The sequence below is a fragment of the Perna viridis genome, chromosome 14, assembly GCF_037379345.1.
Source record: "Perna viridis isolate PV_CMFRI_1.1 ecotype Kerala chromosome 14, ASM3737934v1, whole genome shotgun sequence".
NCBI classification, from domain to species: Eukaryota; Metazoa; Mollusca; class Bivalvia; order Mytilida; family Mytilidae; genus Perna; species Perna viridis.
In genome coordinates, this window is record NC_142458.1 from 18,173,310 (window position 1) to 18,193,753 (window position 20,444).

The following is a 20,444-nucleotide window of genomic DNA, read 5'->3' on the forward strand; positions in this document are numbered from 1 at the left end:
TCTCAATACAGAATCACGATCATCGCTTTATTTTTTAAAAATTTCGTTTGAACGATGTGCATTTTAATAGTAGTATACGCACTATTTGCTGAAGACGATTTCCCGACTTGAGTGAAATTAGTACACGGGTCATTGGTTTAAATTTAAATAACCTTAGTTATATAATGTTCACATCTGAGGAAGAACAAAAAAGTCTAGTAAGCATACAAAGCCAACAAAAAATGGAAAAAAAGAAAGGAAATAACTTTCCGTTCAAAGCATACAGTTACTTTAGAGGTCATTACCCTTTAACAACAGAAAATTCAAGATCGGCCTAGCTTTGAACTCTTAAAAACTGCTGGCACCATTTGTAAGGTCATTAAGGTATTGAATATTCGAATGTCTCATGTGGATTGTAGTATCACCTCTAGAATGGGTACACATTCCTAAAAATCATAGATTAGCAAATGGGTATCTAAATTTCGTATTTGATATCAGCGTAAGATCTTGATATCTACCCGATGGTTTCAGAGGACGATATAAAATGGCTACTAAATGATAATTAAAAAAACTGTATTTATAGTTAAAGTTAAAGAATAAAGAGTCGTTATCAGCTAAATATTAGAATATCTTAGATTAATTTTAGTAATTATTCATTTTTTTTTTTGTGTCTACAAAATTTACAGCAAAGGAAGAAAAAAAAGAAAACCTCATTTTCTATACTATGAACCAATCTTAACATCAAACAGAGAAAAACGTGTCCATGTGAAGCATCTTTGATGAATACATTGTTATCTTGATTCTAAATGCCTACAATATAAGTTATAGTATGATAACTTTTTCATGGTTTTATTTTGTTGGGAAGTGCATTGTCGATCGAATGTCGATCATATTTCAAATATTTTTATTTTTCAGTATCTTGAATTTGTGTCGTCTTTCATGGAAGATCAAACAATTCCTTTTTGAGCAATTTCTGATAAATTTTGACTGTAAAAGCCATTTATCATCAAATATAGTCACACCTATCTATTGCGAAAACACTTATCGGAAGATTCAAATAAGCAATGTTGTTAGCTATGGGTCTTTAATTTTGTTTTTGTATCGTTTAAATGGTTCTGTTTTCTATGTGTAACGAACTCATTCTAGAAATAAAGATCCAGTCGAGCACAATAGAGCTGGTGCTTCGATTGAGTAGTTTGTAATTAGATAATGATTGAGTTAGCATTTTGTGCTGATTAACTTGATAAATAAATATTGATATAAAAGTCCAATGTAAGTAGTTTTAATGTCTTGTGTTATAAAAGAGGAAGAAGTAAAACAAGAGAGCTGAAATATTCCGCTGATATTAATTAGAGTTTCAGTGAACAATAGTGCTAACAATTTCTTATAATGAACATGAAAAAACATACATACAACATATATTATTTAAGTTGTATACAACATTTTGTAAACGACTTCCAAAATTTTCTCAGCAAAATCAATTTGATTTTTTGTATTGACCATTAAGTATTTTTCTCGCACTGTACATTGAAGATTTCTGAAAGCCTGCTTCTTTGCTCTATATTCTTTTTGATGATGAACACAAAGGAAGTCCAGAAAATGTAAATATACAACTGTAGATATAGATATATATTTATCTTTTGTATTCTTCAAAATTTTTAAAAGTTCACTCGGTAATAAGGAGGGTGAATTAAAATCTATTGGAAACAAGACAAAATGTTTCATCACAGTGGTAAAATACCGATTATTCGAAAGCAGATTCGTAATGTATTGAGGGAAACTGACGTGAGGTGATGATCGGAACAAAATCTTGTCTGGTGTACATTTACTGAGACAGTCATCAATGATGCGTTTACACTTACTGTACTGTTTAAGCTTGTATAACAGCGAAGCCAAGTAACACCAACCACTGACACAATCCGTTCTTGTGCTTATTATTATTAAAGGCATAACTGATTTGTATCGATAATATGTAAGCTTGTTTCCAGTCTCCCGTAATAATGATTTGGTTACTAAATAATGCCTACAAGATAGCGAAATTACATACAACACTACGCTATTGGTAGTTGACTTCAAATATCCAGATACACGTATAAAAGCTTTAAAACATTCAATTTCGGTGTCAAGCCAAACATCGTCTACACAGATTATCGGTTGTAATACGGATGAAGTTGAAATGACATTAGGGTTGAGTTGACAAATAGCGGTGAAGTTTATAATGGTTTTTGTACGTGACAAAGCTCTCCAACCCAGACGATATACCCAATTCAAACTGTTCAGCAGAGCTTCATGTTCAGTGTCGTTGAACCTGTCTTCAAAAAAGTTTATATCTGGTATAAAATAGTGAAGACAAACCCGATACTGTACACAGTATATTAATCGTTGTAAACATGTCATATAACAATGTATTAGATTATCTGGTCTCCAAAAATTGGGGTCATTCTCCTCAGACAGCCAGAACATAATGGTTTTGATAAAATAAGAACATAAAAGTTCCTTGTGGTATTTCTTTATTATGTCTGAGAGAACTATCTTCATCATTGCATAACATAAGAACTGAGTATGTGTAAACGAATGAATTAGTTGTTTCTCTGCAATTGAGAATGATATTCTCCATTCTATGTCTTCATATTTTGATGTTTTACAACCCACTGGCACAAACAATACGCCGTACTGTGTTATATCGTTAATAAGATTAGAAGTCGGCCAAAGACCACGAAGTCTATTTGACCAAGGCGTAACATGGGATATCCATTCCTTACACCGGAAACAAAATAAACCTTCTATTTTAAAGTCTTCATATTCAAACAATAAACAGGGTCCATGAACTACTCCAACATACAAACTTTCATTCCGACGAAATGCATTTGAGAGGTATTGTTTTCCATTTATATTAATAAGATATTTTATCACATACTGATATAATGCATCTTGTGGATCATATAAACTTGCGTTCCCTATTAAATTAAGTCTAGTAAATCCGAGTTTGGTATCTGTCGTATCCATTATAATATTGTACGTATTATTTGTGGTGTTTATATCAGCAGTTGCTTCGTACACACGGACATTATTAACTAGAGCCATGACATCATAATCAACTTCTTCAAGTGCAAGTCCCTCGGCTTTACTTCCACTTGGAATTATTTGATAAATACCATTCTTGTATAAAGTTTCATAAGCAGAGAAAAGTTTTCGTCGTAATTTTACGACATTTTCAGTTCCATAGACGTTACAAAGATACGTGTACAGACGTACTGACGTGTCTATGTCATTCCAGGACATTTTATGATGATTCTCCAATCAAGTAAGATCCTAGGAAAGAAATAAACAGTATGTGAATAATCATTGTTTACACATCAAATACTTTAGTCTAAAACCTTTTTTTGTTCAAATGCAGAAATAGCAATGCCAATATGTAAATAACTTTTAGTCATCTGTCATTGGCAAAGTTCTAAATGCTCATTTAGTATTTTTTTTTAATTATGGGGTCGAATTCGTCACTTATTTTTACATTTTGGCAATGTCAATGGATTATACTGTATTTTTATATTGGATAATTACAATGTAACAGCGAATATTTTTGTTTTTTCTGGATATTCGAAAAATATGTCTGTTTCCTGCAGCCGGTTTTTCATAGTCTAAAAAAAACGATATTGAAATTCCACAAATCAGACCGAGCCTAACTTTCTATATAACTTGATGTTGATTTCATTATTCTACAAGTAGTGATATTATATATGAATCTTTTTGAGACAAAGGTATATGTATTATGGGTTCATATGTGTCTACTCTGTCAAATTCAATAGATCAAAACCCCAACTTCATTGAATTGCAATATTTTTTATACTACCAGACCAATGAAAAGGTTATCACAGTCTACCACGTATAATGAAAATGGACACTTTTCATATAAAAAATCAATATTTTTTTTAGGCAATTGAAATGGTATCACATTAACTACAATAGCTAAATGACTTCAAAATTGGGTACATTTTACCAATGCTTTTTGAAATGCCCATATTTGTATCACTAGTACTGAGTTTCAAGTCTTGAACGGCCATTTTGATCTTAACACAATCTTAGACCGTCTTAAAATATATTGAAAAATCTTAACAACAAACTGTCAATACTATGTAAGAGAGTAAGATCGGTTTCAGTTCCAAATGTTAAGACTGTTTAAGACTACAAGATTGTTTTCAGTTTGTTACATGTAAGACGTGTTCAGTCTTAAACTGACTATTCAAATAAACAAGACCAGCTTTTTTGTTTTCTGTTCAGAGTAGTTCATACTTTGGATCATTGGAGATTGTATGAAAAGTATGTGTTAAGATGTTATAAGATCGTGTTTAGACTTGTAAAGTCATAAAATTGTGAACATGAATTGTCCCCCTTTGACAATATTATTCTTTCATTGTATGTTGTTTTTAGAATTTTTTTCATAAATGTAATCAGTAGTTCATTTTGACTCTGAATATTATATGTATTTAAAAAAGATATATCAAAATAATTTGTGTCGTTTTGATTCTAAATATTATTTACATTTACTGATAAAAATATTCAGAGTTTTAAAATAACAAATTCTTATACTGATGATTTTGAATACATATGGTTAATTTATCGTGTAATTGTAGAATAAAAAACTTGCAGGCGCCACTGTGTGCTTAACTATCTACAAATTCTGTTTGTAGTTAACGTGCATTCTAAATTTCTGATTGAAATATATCCATAATTTTTTTTACCTAATTCCAAAAGAATATTTCCGTAGAATCAAAAGCCTCTGTAAACAGCAATTAACCATATCCGTATTCTATAATGTCGTAAATTTGCTTTATTCCCTTTAATTGCAGTTTTTTTAAGTCATCAAAAGATTGCAATCTGCGAAACACTTTGCAGATTATGGAAGTCGCTAGCCGACACCGTGCAAAGGTAAAAGAATTAAGCCGCGCTTGCTACCACACCAATCAAGCCCTATCGCGACGAGATGTTTATTAAACTCTCAATTACCAAATTTATAAACTGCGTTTAATTACAACGGCTTTGTAAATTCTTAACATTCGAATATTTCACGTACTATAAACTAAATTTAAAAGTGTAAGAAGAACAAAATCCCATGGTACACGTTAACCACTAAACGAATCAAAATATTTCATAATTATTATCAAGAATATTTTGTGTTCAATATCGATCGACCTTTCTCCAAGTGTTGTAAACATATACCTAATACATTAGTCATATGTAATTGACCTTTTTTATTTAAAGTATTTCAAAATCAGGGAGATGGCCATATAAAATTAAAGAGGAGTCAAATACAGATTTGTTTCACTCTTCGGTTGACTTACTGCAGCGTTTGGAAATGTTCACAGACTCACATGGGGTACATTTGTATGAGATTGAGTCAGAAAATCAACACAGTAGCTTACATGTAACTGCTTCATGTAGTTGGACAAGTCATCTTTTGACATATGAACAGTTCTTTGGTCAAACTGCACGAAGGTTTGCTCTGCCAAAATCTACTAACTAATATCCTCGTTAAGGATGCCAATTAAAGACCCAAAAATGTCTGCAAGTCCATAAAAACATGTAGTATCAGCTTGTTTGTTTAGAGATGATTCTTTGCTACCAAAATCCATTTTGTACTAAGTTTGCTTCAAATAGATTTAATTCTCAATCATAAGGGAGGTAAAAACACTTAAATTAACAATAACAGTATCTACATGTATATTACCTACATGTAATAGATTATGTGACACTGTCACAGGAAGTATGGTAGTACGGGACAGTTCATTTAGATGTTATAATGTAGGATAGAGGATCAAAATAATGATGCATGTCACAACGAATCAATATTATATAAACGTCTCAGAAGGTGACGATTCTATTTGCTACACTGCTCCATCGGATCAAATTGATACAGGGAAGATATGTAAACGTACTACCATACTTCATGTACTAAGTTACGGCCTAGATTAATCCTACGTGGAAGAATGACCAGGCCAGCGAAAGCTATATCTTACATAGCCTAACTGGCCGAGTGGTCTAGGGCGCTGGACTTTATGCAGGCGGTGTCACAGCGGTACAAGTTCAAGTCCCGCGGAGGGAACGACCAAACATTTGCATCGCAAATTTGACAGTTCTAACATCGTTCGGAATTTTTCAGACCTTTCTACACGTTTACATATCTTCCCTGTATCGATTTGATCCGATGGAGCAGTGTAGCGAATAGAGTCGTCACATTCTGAGACGTTTTTATGATATTGAATTGTCATTTTATTTCGTGTAAATATCAATTATCAGAAATATAAATAATATTACAAATATTTAAAAAAAAAAAAACGAAATAAAAGTAGCATACATGCCCAACCAACAAAAAGGTTAGGATAGATTTTTTTCGGCAATTGGTGGAGGTATACAAACTTCTTTCTGAGAACGAGTTTTTTACTCGACTATATTTAAGTGAAAAAATCTCCTCTAATAATATGTCGGGGCCAGTGTGATTTAGGTATTATCATAATCCAATTTCAAATTTTATACCCAATTCATGATTAGACACATGCATGTATAGCTAGAATATATACAAACGGTTAGTGTCGATTACAGACTCGCTATAGACAAATCATCTCTGACAACAGCTTTAATGTGTGTTAACATATCTGACCCGGTACGTTGTTGGTGTCACATTCGATTGAACAGAGGCTGGTTACGAAAACCGAAATATTGTTATTAGAATGTGGAGTTAACACATTAAAACAAAAAATACAAAAAAAGGAAATGACACGACGTAGCATACATACACATGTCTTAATTGAAAATCGGCGAACATCTACAGGAGAATGTACGAACGGAGATTTAGACGGGGTTGCAGGGGGTTGGTACTCCCATTATTATGTGAAAATTGTAATTTTGATCTGTACGATTGACGAAAATGGCAGATAATGTCCTAGCACCCCTTTTTATGAGGAACCTCGATTGGCAACCCTCCTTGTCAAAACGTCCTGTTCCGGCCCTGAAAATATTTCAGAAGAAAAACGAATAAGAAAACTTTCTTCTTTTAATGGTTCAAAACAAAACAAAACAAAACAAAACAACAAAATGAATAATTAGATGAATAAAATACGATACCAATAAGATAAAATGAATTAGATAAACACATGAAAAAATTTTTAAACTGCAAGGGGAATTTTTATCATATTTATCATAAACAATTTTAAAGCTGCATTACCTGCCAAATTTGTTCAGTTTTGATTCTGCTGAATTTTTCTGATTCAATAAAATAAGTTTATAGTAATGTAATTGAAGCATTAAATGTCGATAATACCTATAGAATATTGTGAAATAAACGTTTTGTGTTTAATCAGAGAAGATCCATAGCTCTGATCTAATTATTTTTCGCCATTACTCCGAAGATTTGCGACAGGACATTCACCTAGGTTAAAAATACTTAAAAAATAACAATAAATGATACACAGGTAAGCACGTGCCTTTTTTGTTATAATTTAATTTCATTCATTTCTTGATTAGTTTTCAAATAAATAATGACCATATTTGTGCCATATTATATCACAATACGTAAATGTTAAAAGGATCCTTGGTAATATTCGAAATTTATTATTTTGCGGCTTGAGTCCGTCGGTCGACCTTGCCGTTAAGTAACCACTTTCGCTTTGTAATCAGATTTGTTATTAAAGAAGCAACCTAACAGCACATGCGCGGATTAAGGTCACCAGAACTCACATGCATACGAATTTATCTAGGTCGTATTGTTTTGTCCTGCAAGACCATAAATATATAGAAACCTATTTCATGTATTTAATGCATTTCATTTGTGGATATCAAATGAAATTATATAGTACAATTTAGTAGAAATAATTCAAAGTTAAGGCATGTTTTTACAGAAAGAAAAGATTACGAAAATGACAGCTAATGCAGCTTTAACAAAGTGTACAACTCCCTATAATAATGCATATAAAATTATATTGGAGGTCAAAGGGGGATAACTAAATTAATATTTCTGTATACTGAAAAATAATGAAAAAACTCTTGTCTAATACTTAACACGAGTAATCTTCATTCACTGAAAATTACTGGACGGCTACTTAACACACAGAAACTACTTTCAAGTGTACTACTGAACACGCTGAACACTTTACTGAAAACACCGAACACAATTTGAGCAAAACGCATTGAATTTACACTGAATCAGCGAATAACAATGAACATAATTTTGTTCAGTAAATTTAGTGTATGTACAGAGCATTTTGGTCGTTTCAGTAATTTTTTTGACTTAATAGTGTTTATTGCATGGAAGATATGCTAATTTGAATTTAAATGTCTTTTCAGAGACAATTCCCAACTCGGCGCTTCATAACCTTGAACAGCAGGGTTGAATTTACTTATTCATGATATTTCTATCAATTTGGTGACAATATGGAATATTACTGAACTTCAACAGTTTTCAACTGAGAATGATAAAAATATTTTAATTTTTATTTGTGAAAATATAATTCCTTGAACTTAAAGGCAGGATTTAATTTTAATTTCAAGAACTTTTTCAATTTGTCGAAATATGTTATTTTGTAGAATTGCAACTAAAATATGTGTCGCAGCAATACACATAAAGCTTTTTCAACAATGTAAGCATTTTAAACAATACTATCAGACCATTTAGGGCATTTTGAGTTAGCTCTTATTCCATTTGTAATGTGCAAAGAGTAATCAAGGGAACCAAGGTTATAGCGGTAATCAATAGAATGTAATCCAGGGACATGGAAAACAGACATACACAACAAAGAACATAAAGTAATTAAATCATACATACAAAGTAACAAAAGTGAATGAGCAACTCGGACTCCACTAAAAATGGGAGCATGGACCAGGTGTACCGGTATGGTAAGCGTCCTCTGCTTTTCTAGAAACATCCGCCGACTTGCTCATAAAAAGTTAAGTCCGGGGTAGACAAACGAGGAAAGGAAAACTATGACCCGTTGAACAAATCAGTTTTCATGGCGCTGATGGATACACCATAACGATCCACGAGTTTATGATGACGACCATAAAACTTCTGTAGTGATGACTTCAATCTTGTAGCAACATAACCCTGTTCCATCCAAAAACATCTTTTATGAAGAATATTGGTCTGAAATATTTGTATCACATTGATCCACATCAAGCCTATACTGGCAGTTTTAAATAAGAGTAACAACAAAATTACCGAACACTAATCCGATCCATAATCAAGTCAAATCCAATATAAATCTGCCAAAATATATATTACACCACCGGCGCAGCTTGTACCGCAATAGTCCTGACTTGGTACAGGCACTTCAAACGAAATGGTGGGTTAAATCTAGGTGTTACAGCTCGCTAAACCTCCCTCTTTCATTGCAGCATGACTATACAAATGGTGATTTAAAAGCATGTTATTGTCATAATAGGTAAATCAGTGGTCACATCAGCACAAAGAACATTTTACAACAAAGAAAAAAAAAAAAAACCAATCATGACTCATTGTTGTAGAAGATACTGAGTATTTTTTAACCAAGGACTAATATCTAAAAAAAGAGGTTGGTATGAAACTTTTAAGAAGCATTTCTTTATATCCGTAATTCATTAGTCTGTTACGCAGATATGTATGACGTTCAAAGAAGTCAGAGTAGTTAGTACTTTCTCTATCCTAGCGAATCAATTGTGAAATATAAACACTATATGCAGGAGAGGAAGGGATATTGCTGCACAGGTAAGGAAAATTTATGAAATCAAAATTAAAGTCGTCTTTTTTTATCATAAATCTTAGTGCTGAGAAGATCACTGTTGTCAAATTCGAGATGGGGGCCCCAAAAAGATGCAGAACATGCTGTTTTTGTAGTTTCCTTTCTCTCGGGCTCTGGAGGAAATAATGACGGATATAATTTACCAAAGAACATTTATTTGCAGACTGATAGATATACTCAGAGACATACCTTTATGTACCTGGTATTTTTGTACTTTTTAACGGTGTTCTTACGCATACACTTTGTTAAAACATGTCATTTTTATTATTTTCAACTACAATTAAAGTTTGGCATTTCTAAATTTGATACATATTTGGACAATTTTAACATTTGACATTTGACAAAATAACAGCGGAAATACATGTATATTATTTTGTGGAATTGAGACACTTTGGGATACTTTGAAATGAGTGTTTCCCCTTTTATATCATAAAATAAAGCACAAATATTATTAAGTATGTTATTTAGAATAAAACATAATTGATTTCGTACATATATCTAAATTTGTAAGAATGTTTTTCCAACTCGAAGTGGCAATAATTCACAATGCTAGTATCTCGTGATTTCGGTAACTTCTGAAATCGCCTGCGAGATTTTTAAATCCATATTGATTTATTATTGCTACAACATAGAAATCGTAATGAATCGAATGTCTATGATAAAAAAAGAATTTACCGTTCTTGTCAGAAAGGGGAATAGGTTATTGAGCAATGGGGTGGGGTAGGGTGGTCAGAGGGAAATTAAGAATAGGATATAGAGAATGGACTAATGAGCAAAAGCGCATGGAGAAATTGGAATTGGGCAATGTGGAATTGGAGCTTGGGGCAATGGGGAATGGTGGATGGAGCAAAGAGAACGAGTTTTTTACTCGACTATATTTAAGTGAAAAAATCTCCTCTAATAATATGTCGGGGCCAGTGTGATTTAGGTATTATCATAATCCAATTTCAAATTTTATACCCAATTCATGATTAGACACATGCATGTATAGCTAGAATATATACAAACGGTTAGTGTCGATTACAGACTCGCTATAGACAAATCATCTCTGACAACAGCTTTAATGTGTGTTAACATATCTGACCCGGTACGTTGTTGGTGTCACATTCGATTGAACAGAGGCTGGTTACGAAAACCGAAATATTGTTATTAGAATGTGGAGTTAACACATTAAAACAAAAAATACAAAAAAAGGAAATGACACGACGTAGCATACATACACATGTCTTAATTGAAAATCGGCGAACATCTACAGGAGAATGTACGAACGGAGATTTAGACGGGGTTGCAGGGGGTTGGTACTCCCATTATTATGTGAAAATTGTAATTTTGATCTGTACGATTGACGAAAATGGAAGATAATGTCCTAGCACCCCTTTTTATGAGGAACCTCGATTGGCAACCCTCCTTGTCAAAACGTCCTGTTCCGGCCCTGAAAATATTTCAGAAGAAAAACGAATAAGAAAACTTTCTTCTTTTAATGGTTCAAAACAAAACAAAACAAAACAAAACAACAAAATGAATAATTAGATGAATAAAATACGATACCAATAAGATAAAATGAATTAGATAAACACATGAAAAAATTTTTAAACTGCAAGGGGAATTTTTATCATATTTATCATAAACAATTTTAAAGCTGCATTACCTGCCAAATTTGTTCAGTTTTGATTCTGCTGAATTTTTCTGATTCAATAAAATAAGTTTATAGTAATGTAATTGAAGCATTAAATGTCGATAATACCTATAGAATATTGTGAAATAAACGTTTTGTGTTTAATCAGAGAAGATCCATAGCTCTGATCTAATTATTTTTCGCCATTACTCCGAAGATTTGCGACAGGACATTCACCTAGGTTAAAAATACTTAAAAAATAACAATAAATGATACACAGGTAAGCACGTGCCTTTTTTGTTATAATTTAATTTCATTCATTTCTTGATTAGTTTTCAAATAAATAATGACCATATTTGTGCCATATTATATCACAATACGTAAATGTTAAAAGGATCCTTGGTAATATTCGAAATTTATTATTTTGCGGCTTGAGTCCGTCGGTCGACCTTGCCGTTAAGTAACCACTTTCGCTTTGTAATCAGATTTGTTATTAAAGAAGCAACCTAACAGCACATGCGCGGATTAAGGTCACCAGAACTCACATGCATACGAATTTATCTAGGTCGTATTGTTTTGTCCTGCAAGACCATAAATATATAGAAACCTATTTCATGTATTTAATGCATTTCATTTGTGGATATCAAATGAAATTATATAGTACAATTTAGTAGAAATAATTCAAAGTTAAGGCATGTTTTTACAGAAAGAAAAGATTACGAAAATGACAGCTAATGCAGCTTTAACAAAGTGTACAACTCCCTATAATAATGCATATAAAATTATATTGGAGGTCAAAGGGGGATAACTAAATTAATATTTCTGTATACTGAAAAATAATGAAAAAACTCTTGTCTAATACTTAACACGAGTAATCTTCATTCACTGAAAATTACTGGACGGCTACTTAACACACAGAAACTACTTTCAAGTGTACTACTGAACACGCTGAACACTTTACTGAAAACACCGAACACAATTTGAGCAAAACGCATTGAATTTACACTGAATCAGCGAATAACAATGAACATAATTTTGTTCAGTAAATTTAGTGTATGTACAGAGCATTTTGGTCGTTTCAGTAATTTTTTTGACTTAATAGTGTTTATTGCATGGAAGATATGCTAATTTGAATTTAAATGTCTTTTCAGAGACAATTCCCAACTCGGCGCTTCATAACCTTGAACAGCAGGGTTGAATTTACTTATTCATGATATTTCTATCAATTTGGTGACAATATGGAATATTACTGAACTTCAACAGTTTTCAACTGAGAATGATAAAAATATTTTAATTTTTATTTGTGAAAATATAATTCCTTGAACTTAAAGGCAGGATTTAATTTTAATTTCAAGAACTTTTTCAATTTGTCGAAATATGTTATTTTGTAGAATTGCAACTAAAATATGTGTCGCAGCAATACACATAAAGCTTTTTCAACAATGTAAGCATTTTAAACAATACTATCAGACCATTTAGGGCATTTTGAGTTAGCTCTTATTCCATTTGTAATGTGCAAAGAGTAATCAAGGGAACCAAGGTTATAGCGGTAATCAATAGAATGTAATCCAGGGACATGGAAAACAGACATACACAACAAAGAACATAAAGTAATTAAATCATACATACAAAGTAACAAAAGTGAATGAGCAACTCGGACTCCACTAAAAATGGGAGCATGGACCAGGTGTACCGGTATGGTAAGCGTCCTCTGCTTTTCTAGAAACATCCGCCGACTTGCTCATAAAAAGTTAAGTCCGGGGTAGACAAACGAGGAAAGGAAAACTATGACCCGTTGAACAAATCAGTTTTCATGGCGCTGATGGATACACCATAACGATCCACGAGTTTATGATGACGACCATAAAACTTCTGTAGTGATGACTTCAATCTTGTAGCAACATAACCCTGTTCCATCCAAAAACATCTTTTATGAAGAATATTGGTCTGAAATATTTGTATCACATTGATCCACATCAAGCCTATACTGGCAGTTTTAAATAAGAGTAACAACAAAATTACCGAACACTAATCCGATCCATAATCAAGTCAAATCCAATATAAATCTGCCAAAATATATATTACACCACCGGCGCAGCTTGTACCGCAATAGTCCTGACTTGGTACAGGCACTTCAAACGAAATGGTGGGTTAAATCTAGGTGTTACAGCTCGCTAAACCTCCCTCTTTCATTGCAGCATGACTATACAAATGGTGATTTAAAAGCATGTTATTGTCATAATAGGTAAATCAGTGGTCACATCAGCACAAAGAACATTTTACAACAAAGAAAAAAAAAAAAACCAATCATGACTCATTGTTGTAGAAGATACTGAGTATTTTTTAACCAAGGACTAATATCTAAAAAAAGAGGTTGGTATGAAACTTTTAAGAAGCATTTCTTTATATCCGTAATTCATGAGTCTGTTACGCAGATATATATGACGTTCAAAGAAGTCAGAGTAGTTAGTACTTTCTCTATCCTAGCGAATCAATTGTGAAATATAAACACTATATGCAGGAGAGGAAGGGATATTGCTGCACAGGTGAGGAAAATTTATGATATCAAAATTAAAGTCGTCTTTTCTATCATAAATCTTAGTGCTGAGAAGATCACTGTTGTCAAATTCGAGATGGGGGCCCCAAAAAGATGCAGAACATGCTGTTTTTGTAGTTTCCTTTCTCTCGGGCTCTGGAGGAAATAATGACAGATATAATTTACCAAAGAACATTTATTTGCAGACTGATAGATATACTCAGAGACATACCTTTATGTACCTGGTATTTTTGTACTTTTTAACGGTGTTCTAACGCATACACTTTGTTAAAACATGTCATTTTTATTATTTTCAACTACAATTAAAGTTTTGCATTTCTAAATTTGATACATATTTGGACAATTTTAACATTTGACATTTGACAAAATAACAGCGGAAATACATGTATATTATTTTGTGGAATTGAGACACTTTGGGATACTTTGAAATGAGTGTTTCCCCTTTTATATCATAAAATAAAGCACAAATATTATTAAGTATGTTATTTAGAATAAAACATAATTGATTTCGTACATATATCTAAATTTGTAAGAATGTTTTTCCAACTCGAAGTGGCAATAATTCACAATGCTAGTATCTCGTGATTTCGGTAACTTCTGAAATCGCCTGCGAGATTTTTAAATCCATATTGATTTATTATTGCTACAACATAGAAATCGTAATGAATCGAATGTCTATGATAAAAAAAGAATTTACCGTTCTTGTCAGAAAGGGGAATAGGTTATTGAGCAATGGGGTGGGGTAGGGTGGTCAGAGGGAATGAAGAATAGGATATAGAGAATGGACTAATGAGCAAAAGCGCATGGAGAAATTGGAATTGGGCAATGTGGAATTGGAGCTTGGGGCAATGGGGAATGGTGGATGGAGCAAAGAGATATTGGGCAAGTGGGAAGGTTATACCATACAGTGGGCTGAAACAATCGATTACTATTTATCAAGTAAAAAAATAGTACAGATAAAATTTAAACTTTCCGAACTTTCCCATATAAAGAAATTAGTGCGTTTTACTATGAGTTTATAAAGTTAGGCATGTATTAGAAGTATGTTAGTGGAAAAAGTAGTTTTGTGCAAGATACGTAAGACATATAGTTTTGTAAGCATATTACGTATTGGTGCATGAACACTGCACAATACACTAATTAATTCCCTTAACTTATTCAACTTAGATAAGAGGGAAGTTAGAGGGGTGTCTGGCATAAAGTATTTTTGCCTGAGTATGGAATTTGTTTGCAACATTTTGTTCTTTACCTAACCAGAATTCTTGTTTCGTTCAAAATTAATTCGCTTTCTCGAACGCTTTTTTTTCTATGGTATAAATTATTAAACGAATTTGCAGTCATATATACAAGCTTACTATTTATTCTATCATTAATTATAGTTTTGCATTTCGAATCAAGACGCAAGAAACACGCTGGAATTAAGAGTAATGTTATGCATGTACGCATCCTCAAAGACAATAGTTTTGTATATGTAATGTGTCAAAAATAAATGATGACACCCTGTTTACCAATGATTATATAGAATACATAATGTGTTCTGATACCCTTTGATTATATTTGAAACAATACATTTGCATAGAGTATTTACCGAATTTAATTGGATTTTGTATAGAAAAAAAAATTTTTACTTACAGTTGGGTTATCTGATACACGCTGGAATTATAAGTAATGTATACACGTACGCATTTCAAAGGCAATAGTTTATCTGCATGAAATGTGTCAAAATTAACTATTGACACCTTTTATGAGATGTTACACAAATGTACACAAAGTGTGTTTCGAAAACCTTTGATTATATTTGAAATACTACATAGACAATGAATATTTACAACATTTACTTGGATTGTTTTATAAAAAAAAAGACTTTCAATTACAGTTGGGTTTTCTGATAATTCAGGTAAAACAATTGGAATACGTATTTAAATGTAGCAATGTTCGAAATTTGCAGTACATGAACAAGGGCTACAATAAATCTATTGAAAAGAAAATTGACGAAGCAAAATTTAGTCGTCGGGTGTTTCTAGAAAAGCAGAGGACGATTACCCTACCGGTGCACCTGGCTCATGCTCCCAGTTTTTAATGGAGTCCGAGTTGCTCATTTGCTTTTGTTACTTTGTGTGTATGATTTGGGTTACTTTATGTTCTTTGTTGTGTATGTTTGGTTTCCATGTCTGGTCTTTGTCCCTGAATAACATTTTTTTGATTACCGCTATAAACTTGGATCCCTTGATTACTTTCATAACAAAACTTCAATATTTACCTTTTTAGGCAAATAAGGTAGTATTGCATTACTTAAAATGGTTACATAACTTCAAAATTGAGTATATTTTACCAATGCTTTTTGAAGAAGGTTTATATTTTTATTTTCCTTGAAAATGTGTTTCCCATAGTCCATGTGCAACAAATATCGACATTTTAACAAAAAACTCTTTTTTAGTTTTCAGAGGGAACAGATAGTTTTGCATCAGTCAAAAATACTTTATTACGTAGAAACTGATTATATCTTATCCCAACTGTACTAAATTTCAGTAGTTCCATACTCCCATACATGTACCAATGAAAATGTTTTCGCATTATATTATGTATAATAAAACTGGAAACTTTTCATATCGAAATGTCAATATGTTTCAGACAAATAAGATGGTGTCGCATTAGCTTAAATATCTAAATAACTTCAAAATTGAGTACATTTTACCATTGCTTTTTGAAATTCTTATATTTTCATTTTCCTTATAATTATCATATAACAAGGAAAATGTTTCCTATGATTCATATACAACAAATTATGTTTGCACATAGCAATCACTATTTTCATATTCAAAGGAATAAAATTGTATTGCATAAATCAAACATATCTTAGTACCAAACTTTTAGTATGTTTTACCCCTGCCTTAAAATCTTTCAATATTTTTATATTTCGAGACCAATGAAAATGTGTTGTTCGCAATGTATCAAGTCTGATAAGAATTTACATTATTTTATATCAGTAGTAAGGTCCTAGAAATAGTATTATCAGGGGCAGCCTGGGGAGCGCCCCATGCACATGCGCATGAAGTCACATCTGACTGCCATGGACCCGGACGTGACTGCAAGAGGGTGGGTAGACCGGAAGTGGAATTGGGATGTGACCTGAAGTAGACCAAGGATGACCGGAATTGAACTTCGATGGGGGACCCAAGACCAATAAAGGGAACATGAGGACCCGTGCTACAGGAAAGAGGCTTTTAAAGGTTGAGAGGGAGGAAACGACCTCCATAAGTATCCCCATTAAGGGTCGTAGTTAGTGTCATTATACAGTATGGCGTTCTATAAACAGGTATGTATAAAACAGGGGGAGGGTATTGTTATTAGAGTAATCTTTCTTTGTTATATGGCTTGTTTTATTTTTACATTTTCATTTTCTTTAATTGCTTTTTTAATTATTTTTTTTGTAAATTATTTGTGTGTGATTTAATTTTCTTGTGATGTACAATAGATTGTGTTATTAAATTTGAATAGATGTCTCATGGATTAGACAGAGGTTTAAAACTTCTCATTTTACTGGTGATTTCAGCTATTGATTTTTAACAGATTATTATTGTGTTTCATGAATGCATTGCATTGGTAAGGAGATTATAACATGCTATGCAATGTTTATCACTAAGAAATTAATGTTTATCAATGCTTTAATTATTTTTATTTAATTAAGTTTAATATTTTTTTCTATAATTCAGTTTGAATAATTAATGTTTATATTTTGACATATTTAACGTCTAAAGGTTATACTTGACGATTGTAAGGTTAACATTGCTATTGATGTGTTTTTTTTGTTGTTTTTGTTTGAACGTGAAGAGCCTTTGAATGTTGTTTTTCCTTTCATTTCATTGTATGTTTCTCTCTATATTTTCATTCGTGGTTTGTTTCATGCCTGCGCCAACGTGAAACCACCAAATCTTCAGAAATTCTGAATAATGATTTGGATAAAAATGCTTCTGAAAATCAAATCATTACACGCGTCTACATTCGCGCATTTGCGTGTGAAATGGGTAAATTACTTCCTGCTTTTGTAAAATGAAAGAAAATCCGCTATTTTGTCCAGTGATTACGACTTAAATGTGCATTCCTGATAGGTTATGAATATAGGCAATTAAACTTTAAGTTAAACACTTCGGTGTAGCAGGTAAAAATTTCCTGTGATTCAAAGATAAATTCAAAAGACAGTAAGAGGACCATTATACCCTTAAATGTACCTTAACCTTTGCTTTAAATGTTTTTATCCTTTATCACCAATCCTCTCCATTTGAAAAGATTACTTCCGGGATAATACAGAGAAAAAATAAGGCCGAAAGTTACTATCCTGTCAAAAACTGGTCTATTTGTTTAATAAATTACATTTTCACCTTCAAGTAACCTATGTGGAATAAAAGTCTAAAATGTTTGGTGTTGGGGCTTGCAAGACATAAACAAAAATATCACATAACGCTTATCCAACAGAAAAGCATGATCTTTGTATGATTTATAATATGTATTTGTATTCTACATAATTACTTAATATATCCTCTTTGTAGTGGCAGTACCTACTCACATTTCTATGTGTTGTTTGAAGGTTAAATTTAATAACCCATATGATAACTTTCTCTGATCTCACTCAACTATTTAAGTAAAATCTACACTACATTTAAAAAAAATACAACAAATCGTGGTTTTCCACTACAAGTAATAAAGTATTTTAAGAGGTTATTTTCATTTTTTATTAGAACGGAATTAGTTGAAATGATACAAGTATACACCATTGTGGTAAGGCTTTCTAGAAAAGCAGAGGACGTTTACCCTACCGGTGCACCTGGTCTATGTTCCCAGTTTTTAGTGGAGTCCGAGTTGCTCATTTGCTTTTGTTACTTTGTATGTATGATTTTAGTTACTTTATGTTCTTTGTTGTGTATGTCTGATTTCCATGTCTGGTCTTTGTTCCTGGATTACATTCTTTTGATTACCGCTATAACCTTGGTTCCCTTGATTACTCTTTAAAACTATTTCGCAAAGCTTATTGGGGTTATACTACAAAGCACAGAGTGAAAACACACATTAATTTATCTTTTTTTTGTACTTACATTAAAATTTGTTGAATGATTTCCCTGCAGTTATTGATTATAAAGTGGGTTCTGCATAACCTTAAACCTGTTTTTGTTAAATCTAGGAAGTAAAAATAAAGGAATACTATAAATAGAACCGATGTAAGAAAAAGGTAAACACGTCAATCTGTTGGGCATGTAAAAAATAAGAGTATGGCAAGACATGTTGGTCGTGTTTTTTCCTTAAAATTAGTATTTTGAAATATTATTCAAACATATTTGTAAGATATGATATTTCAATTAATTATTATAATTCTGCATTTTTACGATAAAAAACGCACATGTTCGGTAACAATTCTTTCAAGATATTAATTTTAACGAGAATAACTGGTGGTTCGTTATTATATGTAGTTTGATTATTCATAAGGTTTTATAAGGACTACTAAAGATGTAAAATGCTATCTCCAAGTTTAAAGTTCTCGTATGGTTGATAATATATTCATCTCTGAATAATCAATATTTCGAAAAAAACACTCGAATTAACTTATAATTAAAACGAAAACTAATATATCATCTCAAGTTAAAGAAGATTTGCGTTAGTGACATGCATGTGATCTATAACATGCTGACTTACTTAGTACAGCTAAGATACTGTCAATACACTTCTTAGACAGGGGTATGTTCAGATTCACTGTCTACATATTTTACTGTCATCACAATTCGATACGAAGTTTCGATCTCACAAATGCGATGCATGTATCTCTAGTTACATTTCATGTCTTACTAGATTGACAATCCATTGAAATTGATACTTACTGGATTTTACAACATAAAGGGTGCTGTATGAATCTGTCACACGTCCGGAGAACTAGATGTTTATATTTACAAGTGCTGTAGTTTTTTTTTATCTATCTTGTTTTTCTTAGCTTTTAACTTCATAAGGAATTGTATTTGATTCTAATGTCTACATGTGCTTGTTCCATGTTTTCTTATTTTACTATCATATGTACTGAATTATTATTGAATTGGTTATTAGCAGAAGTGGATCGTCGTTTTTGTTTTGAAGTCTCTTACTAGTGTTTAATAAGGAAGAGAGTTTCGTCCGTAAAACGCTAAATTTTATAGGCAATATTCCTTGAGTACAATGCATTGAAGTTGACCCAATACTTTGTATCACAAGTTACACGTGAATGTATGTTTAAAGCTAAATCATTAAGATTATGTGTAATAAGTTTATAAAATACTGTATTGTGATATCTAGAATTCTTTAATTCATAAAAGATTCTATTAGAATCAATGTAGAAAATGTCAAGTAACAAAGTAACAAAATTTCCTGACTGAAGATTATTTTCTGAAATTCTGTTAGCTGTTAGGAAAGCTACATTTGTGTATGAAAAAGTAAAGGTTTGGATGTTTCATTCACCTGCTAAGAAATTCGAAACTAGGATATGATATTCCAGACTGGTGGAAATTTT

The 20,444-nt window shown here is 32.1% G+C and overlaps 1 protein-coding gene across 9 annotated transcripts; it reads right to left on the reverse strand.

The window, feature by feature from the left end:
• Positions 1-1,306: 1,306 nt before the first annotated feature.
• LOC148598480 (uncharacterized) lies at positions 1,307-19,095 on the reverse strand. Of its 9 annotated transcripts, XM_088560531.1 has the most exons (6): positions 19,009-19,090; positions 15,551-15,571; positions 13,384-13,564; positions 9,188-11,178; positions 5,400-6,982; positions 1,307-3,291 (listed from the first exon to the last, which is right to left on the reverse strand). In XM_088560531.1, the coding sequence occupies exon 6, from the start codon at positions 3,259-3,261 to the stop codon at positions 1,405-1,407; it is 1,857 nt and encodes a 618-aa protein (XP_088416657.1). In that variant the 5' UTR covers positions 3,262-3,291; positions 5,400-6,982; positions 9,188-11,178; positions 13,384-13,564; positions 15,551-15,571; positions 19,009-19,090; the 3' UTR covers positions 1,307-1,404. The 9 variants fall into 9 exon arrangements, with proteins under 9 accessions (XP_088416657.1, XP_088416656.1, XP_088416654.1 ...); XM_088560530.1 differs by having other exon boundaries at positions 5,400-5,624; positions 9,188-13,564; XM_088560528.1 differs by having other exon boundaries at positions 9,188-13,564.
• Between the last annotated feature and the right edge of the window lie 1,349 nt (positions 19,096-20,444).

Coding starts and splice junctions, on each gene's coding strand:
- LOC148598480 (XM_088560536.1), bottom strand. CDS start 3,261: ATGTCCTGGAATGACATAGACACGTCAGTACGTCTGTACACGTATCTT.